This window comes from Lissotriton vulgaris, chromosome 2_1 (genome assembly GCF_964263255.1).
Source record: "Lissotriton vulgaris chromosome 2_1, aLisVul1.2, whole genome shotgun sequence".
Lineage (NCBI taxonomy): Eukaryota > Metazoa > Chordata > Amphibia > Caudata > Salamandridae > Lissotriton > Lissotriton vulgaris.
This window is the reverse complement of record NC_141687.1, coordinates 1,414,437,948-1,414,454,916: the sequence shown is the minus strand read 5'-3', so window position 1 is coordinate 1,414,454,916 and position 16,969 is coordinate 1,414,437,948. Positions and strand designations below refer to the sequence as shown.

Genomic DNA, 16,969 nt, shown 5'->3' with positions numbered 1-16,969 from the left:
TGTGGAGTGCAAAAAAACGATGGATTTGAGCCCAGATCTTTGGACTGGGATGAATGTGTGACATTGATCCACATTCGGTCCATCACCTGTTTTGTTTGCAAATACCGCCATAAGTGCGCTGGGGATGCTCAGACGTGGGTCCCAGGCACTCCACACCACTGGAGTCAAGCTAGCCGGGCTGATGAGAGGTGTTACCTCGAGTCCGGTCCTCGGATGCTTGATTCCGTTCTGGGAAGGACATGGCTTTTGTAGTTCGGACTGGACTGTTCCCATGGGGCACAGGGTCAGAGCTGATTTGCATATCGCCATTGTCTAACCCAGGGTGGTGTGGAGTGCAAAAAAACGATGGATTTGAGCCCAGATCTTTGGACTGGGATGAATGTGTGACATTGATCCACATTCGGTCCATCACCTGTTTTGTTTGCAAATACCGCCATAAGTGCGCTGGGGATGCTCAGACGTGGGTCCCAGGCACTCCACACCACTGGAGTCAAGCTAGCCGGGCTGATGAGAGGTGTTACCTCGAGTCCGGTCCGGTCCTCGGATGCTTGATTCCGTTCTGGGAAGGACATGGCTTTTGTAGTTCGGACTGGACTGTTCCCATGGGGCACAGGGTCAGAGCTGATTTGCATATCGCCATTGTCTAACCCAGGGTGGTGTGGAGTGCAAAAAAACGATGGATTTGAGCCCAGATCTTTGGACTGGGATGAATGTGTGACATTGATCCACATTCGGTCCATCACCTGTTTTGTTTGCAAATACCGCCACAAAATGCTGGCTGAGACCACTGTGTCTTTGTTGATCTGAAAGTGGAAGTCAGCTCAGCGAGTGCGTCAGAGCACTTCTCATTTTTAAGATGCAAACTCAACCAGTGTTACTGCAGAAACAACCACACCACACCAGTCCAGGTCTTAGCTTAATGCTCTGTAACCTACATACAGCTCTCCTAGACAAAACTCTATCTTCTCCACAAACTTTTGGATCTAAAGCACTACTTCGAGAAGTTGAACGAGTGAGACTATTCTTCGGTTCTCAGAAACCTAGCAGGGGAAGAGGAGTAGAGCCAGCAATTTACCTTGTACGGACTCATTAATGTTTGCTGCAGTGGGCCTGGTCCATTTCTTTTTTTGTATGTTGTGATCTAAAATTAACCTGGTAAGATTCCAGTCTTGATTGAATTGACATGGCGTTGGCTCATCAAGCATAATGCCCACTTAACTGTCACAGTGTATCACACTGAGATTCTTTTGTGTCTGTGCATTTCTGGACATACTGCCAATCAAAGCAGAAATCTGTCAGAGGCAGATGGAGGCTCACAGAGTTTGCTAGCCGGCCAAGCACGAGCAGAACATCACTGTCCTCCCCTCATGAGGGGACACAGTCCATGACCAAGAAATCAGTAGTGGTGTAGATCATGGAGCACCGCCGAAAGACAAGTTAGCAAGCAGTGGCTGCCAGCACGGATCGGGGTTGGGAGGATGGGAGGGAGGGTAAGTAGGTCTTAAAAAGAATAAAAATCACTTACCTGGTTCTGCGCCTCTCCTCTGTGTCTCCGTCACGGTCTCTCCCCTGGGGCCGGAACAGGAAGCACCCAGGCTCCACTGGGCCAATTACAACACTGCAATGCAGCATTGTGATTAGTCTGAGCACCGTAGTTCGGTGCTCAGCCAGGGAATGGGAGCCTGGACATGTTCTCCCCGCAGGCTGTAATGCAGCCTGCAATGAGAAGATGCGAAGTGCGCATGAATGTTTGGCCGGCCTGAGAGGACCGACCAAACAGTAATGTGCACTTAGGAGTGGGCAAACCACTCCTCCCCTACTCCTCTGTCGTCGGAGCAGGCCCACCCACAAACCTTCCACAGCAGGAAAACTTAAAATGATAATATTGCGTTATCGTTTTAGGTTTCCTTTCTTTTATTGCTTCGAAGCAGTGGGACGATGCTCCTCCGCCTTCGCGGAGGAGCCGCCGCTGTTTGTGAGGTGGAAAACACAAGAGGGGGAACTCACATGTAAGAGCACCAGAGACCGACATTAGAGGAGAACCAATTCATCCTTGCATATCGATATTGAATCTCAACCACCTAGGTAACCTCTAGCACTGTGTATATAGTACCTTTATGTGCCTTAACATGATATAAAGCCTTGGAATTCTAGTTTTGTGAGGGCATCACTCCACTCCTCTGACCCTACAGCTCCATACTAGGCTGGTGCTCACCCTCTAGCGCTCAAAGTCAAGATCATTGGATTCTTCTGAGACTCTGGACAGACCCATGAACACGATTCAGGCAGAAGAATTCCAATTTTTAAAGCCAAAAATGGCTTAATTTAGACTGTCTCCTGCCTGAAATTGTCTCTGCTTCAATGGGGTAAATGCATTCTCCTGATTAAATTTGTTAAATCTCCCACTTTCCTCTAATAAAATGTTGTCATGTATGCGACTCGGACCTTTCAGGGAGGAAAGGCCGTTCTGATACTGTTCGATCTGTCTACGGCCTTTGATACAGTCCCACATGCTCCTCAGTATGCTTGAAGACATCGGCCTATGTGGGACCGCCTTGACCTGGTTGTTTTCTTTTTTGGGAAACAGATCTCAAGATATCTGGCTCCCTCCGTTTTCATCGCTGATGCCAGCCTCTGAAGTGGGTGTCCCTGAGGGCTCCATTCTTAGTTCCACCCTCTTTAAAATCTACCTATTCCCCCCCTTGCACCCGTGGTAGAGGCAGAGGGGGCCAAAATGATCTCCTATGCTGACAACACTCACCTGGTTGGTTTCCTGTGATAAGGGTGCCGACCTTCACAAGACCGGCTCTTCCACTGCCGGTCTTCTGCAGGTCCCAAGGACTAAGAAGGTCTCTTGGGGCGACAGGTCCTTTATAGTGACCACCACCAAACTTTGGAATAGTCTTCCAAGCCAGATCAAACCCTGTACTTCCCTTCTTTCCTTCCGCAAACAGATAAAGACTTGGCTTTTCAAACAATAATTTCTCATGGACAGTACAGTGGACATTCAGCGCCGAGACACCCTCGGGTATTTGTGCGCTTAACTAATTTCCTAAAATAAATAAAAAAAATAAATAAATAAACAAGAATCGGGGCTTGTCTCACGAAGGTGTTTAACTGGTTTAGGATTAATCAGCTTAAGTGCAATCCGGACAAAACGGAAGTCCGGAAACCCCTGAGTGGCGCTCCTGGTGGTCTGAGGATCTGCCACCCCCACCTGTAGAAAAGGAGAAAGCCAAAAACCTAGGAATCGTGTTAAATAAAAACCCTTTCCATGCGACCTCAGATTCAAAATCTTACTGGCGCATGCTTTAGAATCCTACGAATGCTAAAAACATTCTTGCCACTACTGCCGCTGGAAAGCAGAAAGATCGTAGTGCAAGCAATGGTGACTTCAAAGCTTGTTTATGTCAATTGCCTCTACATGGGTCTTCCGAAATCCCTGATCCAGCGCTTGCAGGTGGTCCAAAACGCGATCAGTTTTAAACCTAAACCCAGATCTAACATAACTCCGATTCTTACACCGCCACATTGGCTTCATATAAAAGAACAGATAGACTTTAAGGGCCAGATGTAGGTAAATCTCATTTACAGATTCATAAATACCGAATTTTACCTATTCGGTATTTATGAATCTGTAAATGAGATGTAGCTAAAAATTCTGTATTTTTTACCGAATCGGTAAGATTCGGTATTTACAGATTCGGTAAATACCGAATTGGTATTTGCTATTGAATCCTATGGGCCTTGAAGCCCATAGGATTCAATAGCAAATACCGATTCGGTATTTACCGACTCGGTAAAAATACCGAATTGCTATGGGGGACAGGGTGTCACTTTGACACCCTGTTGCACCCCTGTAACTGGCTTTTGCGCCAAGTGGCACACATACATGCCCTAAGGGCATGTCTGTGTGCCACATGGCACAGGTGTACATGCACAGATGTGCATGTACACAAGAATTCGTAATTTACTATGCAATTGTATTGCATGGTAAATACCGAATTCTAAAGGCCCTGTAGCACTGTTAGAAGTGCTACCTACATCACAAAATATATTTTCGGTATTTTTACCGAATGGTAAATTTACCGAATAGGTAAAATGTACAGAATCTGTAAATTTACCGATTCTGTCATTATACCGATTCGGTAAAAATACCGATTCGGTAAAATTACCGAAAATGTACCTTTTTTTGCCCCTACATCTCCATAGCCCTTTACCGGTCGGAAACGGCCGAAAATCGGTATTTTCGGCCCATTCCGACCGGTAAAGGGCTACCTACATCTGGCCCTAAGTCTCTTACCATCTTCTTTAAAGCTTTCCACAACGTAGGAGCCAGCTACCTAATCAAACTGGTCAACCACTACACTACCTCAAGACCGTTACGCTCTTCCAACTCGTCCAGGGTGCCCAGGATTCGCCGGACCCGGACGGGTGGCAGATCCTTTGCTTTCAGACCGGTCCTAGGCATGGGCGGTATGGGCAGATGCCCAGGGCCTTGCGCTCAGGGGGCCCCGCCGCCGGCCCCGCAGAGTAGACCGCAGAGGAGGGGGCCCAATATGAAATGCGGGAAAAGCGCTGCGCGCACGCGCAGGCAGTAAGGCACTTAGGGCCAGATGTAGGTAGCCCAATACCGGTCAGTAACGGACGAATTCGGCCGTTACCGACCGGTATTTGGGTTTCCAGATATAGGGGCCTATATTTTACCGATTCTGTAAAGTTACCGAATCGGTAAATTTACAGAATCGGTAAAATACCGAATCGATATATTTACCGATTCGGAAAAACCATATGTAGGTGGCACTCCTAAGATTGCCACAGGCCCTTAAAAATTGGTATTTTACCACCCAATCCTATTGGGTGGTAAAATACCGAATTCAGGTGTGCATGCACATCTGTGCATGCACACCTGTGCACTGTGACACACAGATATGCCCTAAGGGCATGTCTGTGTGCCACATTGCACACAAGTCCAGAATTGGGGTGCTAGAGGGTGTCAAAGTGACACCCCCTGCACCCTTGCTGGATTCGGTATTTACCGATTCTGTAAATACCGAATCTGTATTTCACATTGATTCCTATGGGCTTCAAGGCCCATAGGAATCAATGGGAAATACAGAATCGGTATTTACAGAATCTGTAAATACCGACTCTGACAGATTCGGTAATTATTTACCTACATCTGCCTCCTTCCTATTTACCGACTTTTAAATACCGAATCGGTATTTAAAAGTCGGGAAATCGGATTTACCTACATCTGGCCCTATGAGGGGCCTCACATCTTACCTTTCGCCCGGGGCCTCAGAAGGCCTAGGACCGGCTCTGTTCCTAGGCGCGAAACTGTGGAACAGCCTTCCGGTGGCCCTTAGGCTTAATACAGACCTTTAGAAATACTTTGAAACTTTGCTTTTTAATCATTAATCTGGGTCCTTGTCACTCATTTCCTCCCCGCTGTCTAGGAGCCAGGACATTCTAGCCTGAGTAGCTGTGCGCCCATACAAATAACCTATTTCATTTCTTTCGCCTTCCCATCCCTCCTACCGCCCCCCCCCCCCCCCCCCCCCCGAGCCGCTGAATGGATCCGAGCTACACTCACACCATCATCACCCGCTGTTAACTTCGTAATACACTGAAGTAGTGTGTACTTGGCCTCTCCACACTCCAAAACAAGCATTAGAAATGCAATCGGGCTCGGATTTATTTGAGTTTGAGCTAATGGCATTGTAAATGCCAATGTCTTTTTGCCATGTGTTATGGAGTGTGTGCATGTGGTGTGTAGTGGAATTATGTGGGTTAGATTGTAATTTTACCAATGGTTGCATGCTGTGCTTTAGATGAATATGTTTAAAAGTAAAGTGTATCATACAGCGATTGCTACAATAGTTAATTGTGGATGCGTTAACAATTGATGCGTGGACTGATGGCTGTTGGTGTGTGTGTTTGGTGGAAGAGTGCACTGGCGCCTGGAGGTGTGTGTGCCTGGTGGAAGGGTGCACTGACGGCTGGTGGGTGTGTGTTTGGTAAAAGCGTGCAGAGATGGCTGATGGTGTGTGTTTGGTGAAAGCGTGCACCGACGGTTGCTGCTGAGTGCGCCTTGTAAAAGCATGCACTGACGGCTGCCTGGTGTTGTACGCCTGATGGTGTTTGTGTTTGGTGAAAAAGTGCATTGATGCCTGGTGGTGTTTGGCCCTGGTGAAAGCATGTACTGACGGCTGGTGTTGTTGTGTGTGTGGTTGTGTTTGTAGTGGTGAGTCTGTGGGGGTGAGTGGTGATGAGTGTGGTGTGTATGAGTGGTGATGAGTGTGGTGTGTATGTGTGGTATGTGTGTGTCGTGTATGTGTGTGTGGTGTGTATATGGTGTGTGTGTGGTGTGTGTGTGTGTGGTATGTGTGTGTGTGGTGTATGTGTGTGTATGGTGTGTGTGTCTTCTTGTGTGTGGTGGTATGTATGTGTGTGGTGGACTTACTTTGAGTGTTTGTTTCCTGCACACTCACACACTGCCCCTACACATTCACACACTGCTGACACTGCACACTCACACTGTTCACCCTGCATAGTCACACAATGTTCATCCTGCAGACTCATCTTGCACACTCACACAATGTGCACCCTGCACACTTACACACTGTTCACACTACTCACACTCTGCAATAAGTGTCACTCTGCTGTCACTCTGCAATCAGTGTCACTCTGCTGTCACTCTGCAATCAGTGTCACTCTAGTGTCACTCTGCAATCAGTGTCACTCTAGTGTCACTCTGCAATAAGTGTCACTCTAGTGTCACTCTGCAATAAGTGTCACTCTAGTGTCACTCTGCAATCAGTGTCACTCTAGTGTCACTCTGCAATCAGTGTCACTCTAGTGTCACTCTGCAATCAGTGTCACTCTAGTGTCACTCTGCAATCAGTGTCACTCTAGTGTCACTCTGCAATCAGTGTCACTCTGCAATCAGTGTCACTCTAGTGTCACTCTGCAATCAGTGTCACTCTGCAATCAGTGTCACTCTAGTGTCACTCTGCAATCAGTGTCACTCTGCAATCAGTGTCACTCTGCAATCAGTGTCACTCTGCTGTCACTCTGCAATCAGTGTCACTCTGCTGTCACTCTGCAATCAGTGTCACTCTAGTGTCACTCTGCAATCAGTGTCACTCTAGTGTCACTCTGCAATCAGTGTCACTCTAGTGTCACTCTGCAATCAGTGTCACTCTGCAATCAGTGTCACTCTAGTGTCACTCTGCAATCAGTGTCACTCTGCTGTCACTCTGCAATCAGTGTCACTCTGCTGTCACTCTGCAATCAGTGTCACTCTGCAATCACTGTCACTCTGCAATCACTGTCACTCTGCAATCACTGTCACTCTGCAATCACTGTCACTCTGCACTCACTGTCACTCTGCACTCACCGTCACTCTGCACTCACCGTCACTCTGCACTCACTGTCACTCTGCACTCACTGTCACTCTGCACTCACTGTCACTCTGCTGTCACTCTGCAATCAGTGTCACTCTGCACTCACTGTCACTCTGCTGTCACTCTGCAATCAGTGTCACTCTGCACTCACTGTCACTCTGCTGTCACTCTGCAATCAGTGTCACTCTGCACTCACTGTCACTCTGCTGTCACTCTGCAATCACTGTCACTCTGCACTCACTGTCACTCTGCACTCACTGTCACTCTGCACTCACTGTCACTCTGCCCTCACTGTCACTCGTCACTCAGCCCTCACTGTCACTCAGCCCTCACTGTCACTCAGCCCTCACTGTCACTCTGCACTCAGTCTGCAGTCACTGTCACTCTGCACTCAGTTTGCAGTCACTGTCACTCTGCTCTCACTGTCAATTGCTGTCACTCTGCACTCACTGTCACTTGCTGTCACTCTGCATTCACTGTCACTTGCTGTCACTGCATTCACTGTCACTTGCTGTCACTTTGCATTCATTGTCACTTGCTGTCACTCTGCATTCACTGTCACTTGCTGTCACTCTGCATTCACTGTCACTTGCTGTCACTTTGCATTCATTGTCACTTGCTGTCACTCTGCACTCACTGTCAAAAGCCCTCCTACCCCAAATAAAGATCAAAAACTGATTTTAACAGTGGGTCAAATATGTGCAGCAGTGGCGTTCAGCATTTGTCCATAAGCCGGATTCATGGAAGTTTGTTAGTTTAACTGCTAACCAGGTAAAAGAGTTCGATTCTGATCAATTGCATATAAAATCATTTTACCTTTGTTGCCTTAAAATCTGGCGCGGTTTTGCCTCTTGGGCCTACTTTGGACACCCATGTTTAGAACGTGCTGCACAACTCGCACTCGTCGTGCACGGCTCGAAATTAAAATTAGGAACATAGAATAATAAGCCCAGAAGCCATGCCCACTACTCTAGTTAAATCAACTTCTCGGTTTGGCACAAATGGCCATCTTTGCCTCCTTGCAAGGCATAAACTTAAGAATGTAAATGCTGCGTTTATGTAAATTTGTTTTTTTCTTCAACATTACTAATCCTTTCCCAGCCTTCACAAATAAATACGTCTAAAATGCCGTGGAATTATGTTGGTTTTAAGTACATTGTATGAGAGCAGGAGTTGTTCGTGTAGGTATTATAAATACAGAGCTGGGTGCCTGCCAGAACGTGTTGAAAAAGAACAGCTGAATTTAACCCTCAAACTGCCTGGATTGCGCCCAGAATAAGACAGTTCTGTATTTCAAAGGCAGCTGAAAGTTATTAATGCTCCTCCCTTCCAATAACACCATGGTGTGGATGGCTTCCAACTTGGGTATGGGGGGGGGTAGGGGCGGGGCACTTGGTATTTTCTCTTTGATGGTACGCAGAAACTGGTGGTTCTGTCTTTCGAGAGTGACCTGAGGCGCCCTTTTCAAAGTGAAGCTGGACTGCGCGTGCAGTAAATGGGGAATGTATACAGAATACCGGCCTGCTTCAAGGCGCTACAATAAAATGCCGCTGCCTGGAGGGAGGGTGGGGAGTCTCGCGGCGGCGGTTGCTCTCATCTGCGGGTGTGACAGCGGGTGGACAGGGGGCGGGTGGTCGGTGGAGGGCAGCGACCAACTTTTGGCGGGAGAGGCTCAAGCGAGGGCGCTATACTCACCCTCAGGGGGGGGAGGTCTAGGGCCCCTCGGCAGCCTTATCCTATAGACATATGTACTGGGCCCTGGAAGCTCCTATATGAGGATGGCGAGGGGCTTCGAGGCGCTTAAACGTAGTCACTCGCGCATCCCAACATCAACGGGGCTCCTACTTCGTGGCGTCAAGGACGCATGGCGAGCCTCTGGTAGCCTCGGCCACACGTTGTGATCTTGGGCAAACCCCCGTCCGTTTATTTCAATTTGTAAAGGTGCGGAGAGAGCTTTAAAACCCCCCAGGATGCAAACTCGGGCCACAACTTGACAAAATGTCGTCGCTTTCACATTGTCACGCAGCCGTGCTTTGTGTTCGCCGGTGCCCTTTGAGTTTAAACGCACCCAGCCCAAATTAGGCGCTTTGTGTTTGTTTTTGGCTTCATACACGACGAGAAAACTTTAATTGTGCCCGAAGGCTGAGGTGCAGCTGCTCTGTTTCACACCAGTCAGTCAAAACTCTCACCCATTGGAAAAGAGGTAGGTGCTTGTGGCCTCAGTGCGCCTCAGACCACACAGTGGAGCCGCTGTACTCCGTGCCTTCAGCCGCTGCCACCTCTCATTGAGTACGTGACCTTTGCCCTCCTCGAATCTACACGACCCGCAGTCACTACATTCCTGACAGACATTCAGTCAAAGATTTGTAGTGGCACCACTCACCGGTGAGGATTTCTACGCGCTGACACAGTGTAGATGGAAATTGGTGAACGTGCACCACGCGTCATCAGCTACTCACAGTTTCACTAATATCTGCCAGTAGGGAGCGCAGCTGCGCTGTTCACCAGCGGCGTGGTCAGCTCCAGTCACAAGCGACAGAACGAATAAACAAACCATGCCAACTAACCACCAGGTGATTGTACGCCACGGAGCACACGAGGGGGCAGCTGCGCTGGTCGCCACAGCTGTAGCAAAGTTTCACTATTGCACAGTTCACGAGGGCGCAGTCTCACTAGTACCCAGCTCACGAGGGGGCAGCTGCGCTGTTCTGTCGCCATCAACTGCACCGAAAGTAACGTCTGTATTTCGATAGCGCCCAGAAGCAGGAGGGCTGTCGTTCGATACTGGTTCTTCTCGTTTGCATGGCAAGTGGTAGGCAGGGTGGGCCGAGCTTCGCCGATACCGATGAGGGAGGGGGGCGTGGGCGCCCCCGTGTCTTGCTGTCTCAGCGCCGGATGAGTGAGGCTAATGAAGCCCTTTCCCGGCCTGGCATGCAGCAGCAGCGCGCGGAGCGCTGCTGAATGGTGAACGCGCCCGGCCATCTGGATTCACTTACGGAGGCACCTTGACAGCTCCTAATTATAATTAATGTACTTCTTTGCGCGAGCACGCACGAAAAATGCCCAAAATGGCGTCCGAAAACTACATTTACCCTATCACTTCAAGCCTATTAAAACGACAACACAAGGAAGACGAATCACTGGCCAGATGACAGAACACTCTAAGGAATGTGTGGAATTTCTCTCGCCAAAGCCCTAGGAGATACTTTTTTTTTCTCTTCTTTAACATTAGGATCTCGAAACTCCTCCCACTTACGTGGGCGGAGGCCTCGCCCTAAACAGGGCAGGGCCTCCGAGAAGCCAAATGGTCTAGCACTATTATCAGTTGGCCGAATAGGATTATGGATTGAAGAAACCCCAACGCACCTCCTACCACAAGGTGGCAGTCAAAAGCTGTGCAATGACGGGAAGCCGAAAGCGAACACTTACGTAGGGAAAAGCGTGCAGAACTGAGCAAAACGTGTATTGCTCAAAGATGGGACACTATGTTGGATGCATTGAAATCAAGTGATAAAAAAAACGACGAACGAGCTCCATAAACTCCCCTGTATATAGATCTGTCAAAAAAGCATATAGTAAGGCGACGAGTCATTTACCTTTTATAGATACTTAATGTTCTCAGTTTTGGAGGAACCCCGAGTATCTGATCTCGAACGCATCTGCTAACAAATAAACGGAGGGCAGTAATCTCACTATTCGTAACAGCTATGTAGAACACTAGGCGATGTGGAAGGACCACTGAAGTGTACAGTTATATTTAAGAAGGGTTATGGTGCAGGGTGAGAGGTCGTATTAAAAATCACGTTGGTTAAAAATATATTTTAAAAAATGTAAAAAAAAATAAGGCCTCATGATAAATACCCCATAATATGCCGTTGATGTACTACACTTTATGTAGTCCGACTTGTAACCACAAAGTGCTTCACATTGGTATATATGCAATGTGCCATTAGTATGTAGTCAATTAAAATATATATTTTTTAAAGACGTAAAGTGTCCTTTGGCGTCTCTTTGCAAACTGAAGTGTGAACACCCATGCATGGTTTTCATTGCAATAGTAGGCCATATCGCTTGACATGAATTTCTAAATTATGTATCTGTCTTTGGGGAGACATTACCTCAGTCTAAAGCTATGCTATGAAGACAACGTCCACATAATCAGTTAATTATATTAAAGATGAATTCCATATGTCATGTGTGCTTGTAGTCAGTGTTTGTCCCTCTTTTATTTGTGACAATCTTTCATTTTCTGTGTTTTAGGGTGGCACTTTCACTGTTTCCAACTTGGGAATGTACGGAATCAAGAACTTTTCTGCCATAATTAACCCACCCCAGGCGTGTATTCTGGCCATCGGTGGTTCGGAGAGCAGGCTAGTGCCTGCAGATAACGAGAAAGGGTGAGTTCTTCCTCATGGAAGGTTATTGTGGGTGATCACATCCATTACAGTGGTCTCGTTGTTGGCTTTGCAACCACAGGGTTCTAACTAATCGTGAAGGAATGTGATCTGAATTGTGGTTCAGGAACTTAAGTTGGTCAATATTCTTGCCGTGAGTAAACTAGGAGGGGGTTGGGTATTTGTCCTGCTGAGTGTGATACTTCAATTGGTAGTGGAGGCCATTTTGTGAACAAGTAAGTAGTGTGGATTTGTGAAAGTGAGAAAGGATGGAATGGTCTGTGATGATATCACCACTATAGTCTCTGGATGTGATGACATCATGATAGTCTTTAGTTTAATTTTGAGGTACCTGAAGCACCTGATTTTAGTGTTTTTTTGTGTGTAAATCTACTGCTTATGGGGCAGAATTGGCTTTGTGTACATATTTTAGGGCATCTGTGTGAAATTTCCCCGACATGCTGCAAAATATTAACCTATGCAAAGCTGCCTTTCTCGGATGAAGCTGACATTTTAAGGGTTTGTTTGTCTGAGCACTGCCCATGTACAGCTTCGCAAAAATCCGTGCCTGGATAATGAATTCCATGTTTGCAGACCATGTTCTTGAAAACTTTGTGTGACCAGTCGCTTGCTTGTCATAGGTCTCTTAGCCAGAGGGAACACCTGTTTATTTCTCTTAATAAATAGAAATATCTTCAATGGCATCAAGCATGATAAAAGTACAGCTCTTGAGGGCCTAACTCAGTGGTTCCCAAACCTTTTTGACCCGTGGCTCCCTTGACCTAATCGGCAGTTGGCCATGGCTCCCCACCATTTTTTTTTTTTACCGGTCGGCGGGATGTAAGCCCGACCTCTGGAGTACTTCCTGTTGTCTTCTTTAAAGTAATTGGGACGCAATGAAGGTATTATAATGATATTAGAAACAAAATAAGAAGATAACAGTTGTTTAATAAAAACTTGTTAAGTGAGAAACAATACAAGACTTTTTTAGACCACACAACAATAGTTTAAAAACTTCTGTATAATAAAATATCTTTTTCAATGACCAGGAAAAAGCGAGGACTTTACCCATTAGTGTCAGAGCACTGTACAATAGAACCAGTTACGTTACACGAGAGAACTGTTGCAGGAATACAACAAACAAAAATAGCCTGCACAGAGTGTACAAGCAAAAGTAAGAATAAAAAGGACAAATTTTACAATGACTAAAGAACTTCCTGGCGAACAATAACAGGCCATAGATTCAAAACAACGCAGGTAAAAAGAAAACAATTTCAAACACAGCAAGCACGGGATGTACAGCAAAAATATAAACATATGTGACAAATTTACAAAGACTAAAGAACTTCCTGCCAGGGTCTGAGAAGGAGGGAACCGCAGCCCAAGGGCTAAGAATAATGTTGGCACCTAACTACGAGAATCCTGACCCTCACATGCTCGTCGTGTGGGCAACTGTAACTTGGAATCATCATGAAAATTGGTCCAGGTCCTTGTCAATATGCTATAAGTGACCCTGCAGTCCTCCAGGTAAAAATCAACTAATTAAATGAGGAAATTGGTAAAATAGAAGTCACTGCTGTGATTCAAAAATATCGGGATGATATGCTGATTCACTTGCAGAGGGAGGAGGAAGTCATAAAAAAGTGCAAAGTCTTTAAACTTCAACGTGATAAGTTGGATTACGAGCAAGGGTGCGTGTTTACTTTTTCTAAAAAGTATGACTCAGTAAAAGCAGCAAATAAGGATGGTTCCCTCCACAGGGCACAACCCAGCTCAAGTGGTAATGCACTGGTGTCTACGTCCACATCAGACCATACTTCGCTGCTAGAAACCGAATGCAAACACAAACAAAGAAACAATCCAAAACGACGGGCAAAACGCCAGCGATGCCTCCAGTGGCAAGTCAAACAACAAGAAGCCAGCAAACAGATGGAGGCCCAAGTAGGAACGCAGGCAACAAGCATGGACTCCCAAACAGTGACCAATTTGTCCAGTACAACACTAAGCGAATATGAAAGAAAGATATTAGCGAGAAAGCCGTTTACTTACCGATTTGAACAGGGTCCGGCGAGGCAGGGCACAACACAACACTGGGGTCTCCAGCAATGTTCCTCGGACGCTCCAAGCAGGGCACAACACGGGGGGGGTCACCAGCTTAAGTACAGCACGTACGTACTCAGGAAGCGTATGACGGCAGTGTGCTGGGCAAAACCAATACAAAAGGTACTATTTTAAACCCCTCCCCCCCCGCATGTTGGCCTGCAATTATATGTCTCACTTCCTGCGTGGCGGCACGGCGCCCCTTGCTGCTCATCACGGCGCACCAGGGCGCCGCGGCGCACAGTTTGGGAACCGCAGGCCTAACTGTTAACAGAGTTAGTCTAAAATGGCTCAATGCTGCTGTTATTTCAATATGATGTGTGGGTACCAGAGCAATAAATGGATATTGGGCAGCAACTATTAGGTTACTGTTATTTACGACTGGTATCCATTGGCCACAATGCTATTGCTTTCAGACTGAATGTTTAAGAACTACATTGAATTACTTGAGAATCTAAGACAATGGAGTAGAACAGTCGCGGATTACTGTTGGCGGTGGCGTGGAGAGGAAAACTCAAGAACAGTGTGACACTTCAGCCGCGATCTACAAAATTCACATAACATATCTAATCAACCGTGAGGGTATCCAGCCTCTGCGAAGGGCTGACCCGAGGGGAGAGGAGGAGATCATGCCTGTTTTGTCTGGAAGAGCCATGTTTTGAGGTTCCTTGGGAAGTCCATGAGTAAGGAGGAGGTTCTGAGGTGTATCGGTCGATTGTTCCAGGTCATGTATTTGGCTGCGAGGTATGAGAAGAAGCGTCCTCCGCTTCTGGTTTTCTTGATACGAGGGAGCTAGATAGCATTTTAGAACTTGAATGTGCAGGGAATTCTTTACTTTATCAAATAAAAGATCTTCAGTTTAGGTATGTAAACTATTTTTCACATTAGCCACGTACATAAAGAAAACAAAAAGTTTCTAGTATCTTCTGGTCCAAAGTTACAACCCCACAAGCATATAGAGCTTCCTTTTAGTTAACCTTATCTTGTGATGGACGCTGGAGCATTTCGTAGAACGCTGGGGAGGTCGAAAGCATTCCTGTGGTTAAGAAAACACAATAGTTGAGAAGACACAGACAGAATAGTGACTTTGTTCTTAGGTTATTTAACCAATATTGCAGATCTTCTTAGTTGCAGGGGGTCATTTGTGAACTAAACAAATTTGTCTGAAATTTGGTTTGCGCACCTACCATGAGCCAAAGCCAAATAAACTCACCACCCAGGCAAAAACTGACGGCGCTTCAAACAAAGTATAGTAAGTGCTCTGAGTACATAGTGGTTGCCTGAGGGATTATCCCGTATCCAATGTCAAGTTCCTGGTTGTGGGACATAGTCTTTGGCATCAGCACCCATTAGCCTGCTAGGCTTCAAGTTGGAGATGTGGCCGTCCAATGCCCCCAGATCATATGGTGAAGTGGTCGGAGTTTATATGTTGGCAAGTTTTTCTGGTAGCAGTGCATAACAGTCTGTAGATACTCAGAATGCACAGTGGAGAGCCAGTGGCTAGTTTGTGACTGACCAGGACAAAGGTGGTCTTCAACGTAGCTTTTGGTTCTGAGACCGCTGAATGACGACAGGTTGTTCTCAGGCTCAGTCATATGGGGAAAGTGCAAAGAAAAGGGAGGTTTGGGAGTGATATCACTGTTCTGTTCTAAACATACAATGGTAGGGCGGTTCATGTTGCAAAGTCCTGCAGGCAACTCTCAGTGCGGCAGATGGCTCCACACTTAGATGGTTGGTCTAAATGCTACTGATCAACTCGAGTGACTAAGTAAACATAACTAGCGTGGAGATCCTCAAGCTGTGGAGCGCATCCTACGCATTCTGTGTTTTAGAAATGTCCGACAGCCTATCACCTTTGATATTTGCTTGATTGGGCTAGTCTTCCTACTTGCGTCTAATTCAGAACCTCACCAGTCTTTGTGTAAAAAAAGCTAGCCCCTTCATCATTTAGCACTGTTTTCTTTGTAAGTTATCCATGACTGCCTGATAGAATTTGCTATGATGTGCAATAGCCCTAAGCATTTGCTCAGCTTCACTATATTTGTTTTGCCATACGAGTATAGCGATGTTTCCTTTTGTGTGGAGCGCCAGTGTGAAGAAAAACTCTTGGGAGGAAAGCTGCAAGTTCCGTAGAGCATCAGATATGTGAGGAATTGAAAAATACTTCAGTTTTTAGGATTTCAATATTGTAATACTTTCTCATTCCACAGATTTGACGTGGCTAGCATGATGTCTGTTACATTAAGCTGCGATCATCGCGTCGTGGATGGAGCCGTCGGTGCCCAATGGCTGGCAGAGTTCAAGAAGTTCCTTGAAAAGCCAACCACTATGCTGCTATGAGTCTACATTGAACAGCTGTTACTTAGGTCATTGTTTTATGCAAAAAAAGATATTTATACCTGTACTTCTCTAAATACTCTTGATAAGTGTTCCTTTTTTATTTAAAGAAATTACAGTTGTCTCGTTATTTTTTTATTGTGCAGTCTGTACAGGCCTTTTAACAATAGTCATCATTGTAATGCATTAAATGCCAGGCCCAAATCTTACTTTTAGTTGAATTCAACATAAGTATCCTATTTAGTAAATCTAAACTATCAAATCATGCCTAAATAATAGTCATTTTTCACATGCCGGTGGAATGTCTGATCAGTGGTATACCATTAAATGGAATCTGTCAGCGAGCGAGAAACAATTCTTTCAATAAAGAGTCAACAAATGCCTTTGATCTTTCTATACTGTCATTCTTTATTTGCTGAGAAGAACAAGTTGAACCCTAGCTAAAATATGCTTCCTTATAAGGAAAGCCTTTGTGTAAACCTATTCAGGACTGTCCAAACATAAATGATGAAGACTTGAAAGAAATACTGGGGACCTTTTTCAGGCATGACCTATCTGTTCTGTTGATTTCCTCCTATCATATTTTAATTTCAATTTAGAGTTGTTTCCGGGATGTTAAACGAGCAGTGATTTCACTGACCTTTATCCGTTAGTTCACCATCAGTGGTGTCCAGTGTGTATTTGCTCATGGCCATCTAGTTGGAAAGACTGTTTGAAAAAGCCCCAGGG

At 46.1% G+C, this 16,969-nt stretch overlaps 1 protein-coding gene across 1 annotated transcript in view; it reads left to right on the top strand.

Moving 5' to 3' along the window:
• DLAT (dihydrolipoamide S-acetyltransferase) overlaps window positions 1-16,628 on the top strand; it is a 199,589-nt gene extending 182,961 nt beyond the window's left edge. The window contains exons 13-14 of the mRNA XM_086957184.1: window positions 11,670-11,806; window positions 16,114-16,628. Coding sequence (XP_086813310.1) covers window positions 11,670-11,806; window positions 16,114-16,243 — 267 coding nt within the window. The 3' untranslated portion in view covers window positions 16,244-16,628. The remainder of the gene's footprint in view (window positions 1-11,669; window positions 11,807-16,113) is intronic.
• Window positions 16,629-16,969: the final 341 nt, after the last annotated feature.